The sequence below is a fragment of the Muscardinus avellanarius genome (assembly GCF_963383645.1).
Source record: "Muscardinus avellanarius genome assembly, chromosome: 3".
Classification (NCBI taxonomy): domain Eukaryota; kingdom Metazoa; phylum Chordata; class Mammalia; order Rodentia; family Gliridae; genus Muscardinus; species Muscardinus avellanarius.
The window spans coordinates 380,031-384,446 of NC_137788.1; the positions used below are offsets into that span (position 1 = coordinate 380,031).

General features: G+C 66.4%; 1 protein-coding gene across 1 annotated transcript; it reads right to left on the reverse strand.

Annotated features, from left to right (window-relative positions):
• Positions 1–270: 270 nt before the first annotated feature.
• On the reverse strand, positions 271–3,731 carry C1QTNF12 (C1q and TNF related 12; the record flags this gene model as incomplete). The annotated part of the gene is made up of 8 exons (XM_080692157.1): positions 271–369; positions 539–617; positions 694–784; positions 997–1,105; positions 1,482–1,633; positions 1,719–1,809; positions 1,921–2,037; positions 3,561–3,731. The coding sequence occupies 8 exons, from the start codon at positions 3,729–3,731 to the stop codon at positions 271–273; spliced, it is 909 nt and encodes a 302-aa protein (XP_080548283.1).
• Positions 3,732–4,416: the final 685 nt, after the last annotated feature.

Genomic DNA, 4,416 nt, shown 5'->3' on the forward strand with positions numbered 1-4,416 from the left:
CACAGCCCTCTGCCCTCCAAGGTTGGACAGGTCCTGGGACCATGGACGGCTGTCCTGGTCCTCCCAGCAGGAGTGGCCATTCGCCACTGCGTACCGGACTGCAAGCCCGCACCTGGCCGCCCACCCCATCGCCAGCGCGGCAGCAGGCAGCACCAAGGCAACAGAAGGCTGGAGCTCTTTATTGCTGTGAGTTTGGGCACCCGCCGGTGGGCTTTCCACCACCCCCGGGGAGTGCGCTGGCTGCTCCTTGCCCCACGCCCCCTCTGCCCCTCAGGTGCCCACAAGCAGTCCGGAGAAACTGGAACCACTCTGGATGGTGAGGACTGCCCCGGAGCCATTGTCCACGAACACGGAGGCATACTGCCCAGCCTGCAGGCACCACAGGGGTGTCATGGAGCCTGGGTCCAGTGGCCCGCCCCCCAGGGAGCACCCACTCCAGCCCACGGCCATCCCTATCCCTGAGAACAGCCCTGCAGGCACTGCCCGCCTGGGCCATGGGCCCAGGGCCTGAGCGCCTGTCTCACCCCACCGGCCTCACCTGAAGCTGCAGCAGACCTTGCACTTGAGCCGTGAAGACCCTGCTGTTGCTCCCCAGCCCTGAGACGGCCTCCAGGGACCTGTGCATGGCACCAAGGACAAGGGTGAGGGAGCCCTCCAGAAGCTCGCCTGCCCTGGCCCAGGGGGGGCACTCACGTGTGGCGGTGGCACTGGGACTCGATGCAGATGAGCACACGCACAGTGTCCCGGGCCCGCAGCCGGGCCCGGCCTTGCAGCTCGCTGCGGTCTGCGGAGACAGCGGGTGGGGGGCTTCAGGCGACCGCGCAGGCCGCGCAGGGCCGGGGAGGTGGACAGCTCAGGACACAGCAGCACCCCCGCTGGTCCTGGGCCTCAGTAGGTGGGAGGCATCTCTCTGGTGGGGCTAGCCCCACATGTCAGGTGCCCTCGGGGGCCTGCCCACCCTCACCCTCACCATACGCATGGCCCAGCCCGGCTCACCCACGTGCAGGCTGGCGGAGAACTGGAAGATGGCAGATACTGGGGCTGTGAATCGGCCCGAGGCCAAGCTCAGGCCAGAGCCCCGCAGGAAGGCACCCTGGGCAGTGGGCTGTGAAGGACAGCGGGTAAGTGGCCAGTGGCGCCTCCCACACCTCCTGGGGCCCTCGCTTGTGGTGGGCAGGACACGGCTGGCCTGGGCATCCCCACCCACCTGGGCTTGATGGGGCAGGGGGCCCATAGTGGGGGTTCCTGCCCCCAGCCGCTTCAGCCTTGGTACACGTGAGGCCTGGGTACAATGGTTCCCACCTCACCCTGCGCGGCCCCCTCAAGCCCCATGTACATGTGCCGCATGGCCGTCCAGCCACGTGTGCAGGCCTGTCTTCCCTGTGGGGCCAACTCGCACCCCACGGCCCACTTGAAGCACGAACACTAGTGGCACAAGCCCCAGAAACTCCAGGGCCTGCCCTGGCCCATGCCCCACTCACGGACTGAAAGCCCTGCAGCTCCACTAGGGTCCTCTTGTCCACCAGCATGGGGCCCTTCAGCTGGCAGTGGAAGGCCTCGGCTGTCGGCCGCAGGCCAGCTCCCTGGGCCAGCAGTGTGTCCGGAAGCCCTGAGAGCCGGCGCTCCGTGGCCTCTATAGAGGAGGGCAGCAGGGTCTCAGGCCCCTGTTGGCTCTGATGGGGCTCCGGCCGGCAGAGCAGTTGCGGGGACAGACTTACCCTTTAGCATGTCCTGGAACTCCTGCAGCAGGGCCACTGCCCCGGGGGGTCCCGGGGGGCCAGGAGGCCCTGGAGGGCCTGGGGGGCCTCGCTGTGGGAGGCAGGAGAAAGTGGCGGCCCCAGTGGGAACCAGAACCACCCCTGCTGGGCCAGGCAACCGCGAGGGTCCCAAGAGGGCTGGCTGACAGAGCCCAGGTCTCACCGATTTCTTGTCCCGGCCTCGGCACCGTTTCTTGGAGGCCCCATCATCTGGCCGTCGGACAAAGTTCAGCCATGTCATGTGGGCATCTGAGAACTCAGGCCCTGAAGCCACTGGTGGCTACAGGGCCAGGGAGGCAGGGCTAGTGCACTGACCACCTGCCCATTGGCCCCTTCCCCACCATATCCTGCAGAAAGCTGGGTACCTTCAGCTAGTGGGGGACTCAGGCACCCAGAAGAAGCATCACAGACCAGAAGGCCTCACGGGGCAGCCTACCCCGGGGACCAGAACCTGGACATCCCTACAGGGGGCACAGGCAGGGCAAGGTCAGGACTCCGCGGAAGTCAGCCTGATGCCCAGGCACTTTGGTGCTTTGTGGAAATGGCCATGACTGCTGGCTCTGTTCCCATGCCGGCCACACCAGGCTGCTCATAGGGCCAGGGTGTCTGTGACAGTGGGCTTGGCCCTGGATGAGGAGGGGAGGCTGTATGCCAGGCTGGCAGAGGTGCAGAGAATAGACAGGAACTGGGCAACACTGGCCCAGTGCAAAAGGCTGGCTGCTCCAGGGAGCCCCACCCCCTGGCAGGGTGGGCAAAGGAGTCCTGGCTGAGGACAGGGTCCAGTCTTGATGTGGACCCTACCCCAGACACAACCAGAAAGTCCTGGGGTCCAGTATCCTAAGTGGCGCTCCTTCCCATAGGCCAGACAGGCCTCCACCCTGGGGTTGTAAGAGGCAGGCAGGTGCACCCCACTCCTGACCTGGACCCCACCCAGGGGAAGAGCAAGGGCACTGGAGTGCCCCCAACTTCTGACACACTGGCATCTGCTTGTCCCTGGGGCTGACAGCTCCTCTTAATTCCCTGGGGCAAGCACAGCAGCCCCATCTGGGCCAAGGATGAAGGCTACAGGAGTAGCTGCGGCCTAGCTTCTGTGGGAAGAACAGGGCACAGCTGGGCAACCTTCCCTGAAGGGCAGCCCTCGACAGGGCAGGCACCTGCCCCCAGTGGACCAGGTAGGTGTCCCTCTGCCCCTGGTGGCAGAGATTGCTCAAACCCCCCACACGACACCCTACCCACCCCAGCAGCACCCTCATGCCTGCCCAAAATAGTCCTAGGGCTGGGGGCAGCCTCACCCCTACTCAGGATGGCAGCAGCAGGCCCTGAGGTCTGAGCTCCAAGGCCTTCAGCCAAGAGCCCAAGCCCAGGGCCGAGGCCAGTGCCAGGTCTCCTGCCTCCAGCAGACTCCAAGGACAGGGCACTTCGCACGCAGAGGAGCAGTGGTCCCCAGGAAGCACAAGGGACCAGCTATCAGGATCTGCGGGGCCATCCTCCCTACACAGGACCCAGCAGCCCACCTAGCGGGCTGCCCCATTCCAGCCCACCTGAATTAGCAATTATATCTAATGACAGCAGGTTACCAAAGCACAGAGGCCTAGGGCTTCAAAGGATTGTGCCTCCCTCCCTCTGGGAAGTCCCTTTCCACACACCCCCAACCCCTCCTTGGCATCTGCAGACCCCATCAAGACCAGGCCAGTGGTTACCACACTTCAGAAGGGCGACCTGGAGGCAGGGGGGGTAGAGCCAGACCCGGCAGCGCCCCAGCACTCAGCCGGGGAGGGCATCCCTGCCCTTGCCCTCACGTACCTTGGGGGAGCCAAGCAGACCTTCACTGTTGGATGGTGTGGCCTTGGGGGCTTCGGTCCGCTGGCCGGGCTGCCACAGCCTCTTGGGCTCCCGCCGTGCCCCAACGCCCCGGAGCAGCTCAAGCTGAGGCCAGAGGAACGCCAGGGCCGCGACCCAGGCCCAGTGCCGCATGGCTCAGCGAGGCGGCAGCAGCTCAGTGCTACGAGCCGGGCGCCCAGGCACTCTCATGGGGGTGGCACGCTCAGAGCCCCCGTGCGGGGGCGAGGCCCAGGGGCGCGCCCGGCCGTCGCCGGAGCATGTCTGCAGGGCTAGCTGGAGCGGCGGCACCTCGGCACCAGGGGTGGCGGGATGTGCTCCGTCCCCTCGAGGCCGGCGCCGGCTCGCTCAGCCGCCAAATGAACCCTCCCCTGCCCGGCCAGGGCTCCAGGGGGAGGGCTCACACTGGGACTGGGACTACCCGCGCTTGCTCAGCGCCCCAACGCGGGGCGGGGCAGGGGCGGGACCCCCACTGACCATGCCTCCCTCCCAGGCCCCACCCTGCCTTCCTAAGCCTGGGGTAACATGAACCCTTGCACTGCTCACCTACCCACTGGAGCCTTGGTCCCTTCCTTCAACCCCCCTCAGCTGGCTCTGCTGCAGCCAACACAGGAGAGGGGTGCTGAGAGCTGCTGGTGGGGCTCCCTCTCCCTACCCACCCCCAGCATGGGGGCCCTCCACTGGGAGGCGACCTGGGGAGGGGTGCACTGACCTGCTCTTGGCATTCGTTCTGCCCACCCACACTTCCACGAGGCTCAAGGCCCACCCTCACTGCCTGCCCCCAGGAGACCCAGTAGGAGCAGGAGCTGTTCCTGCCACA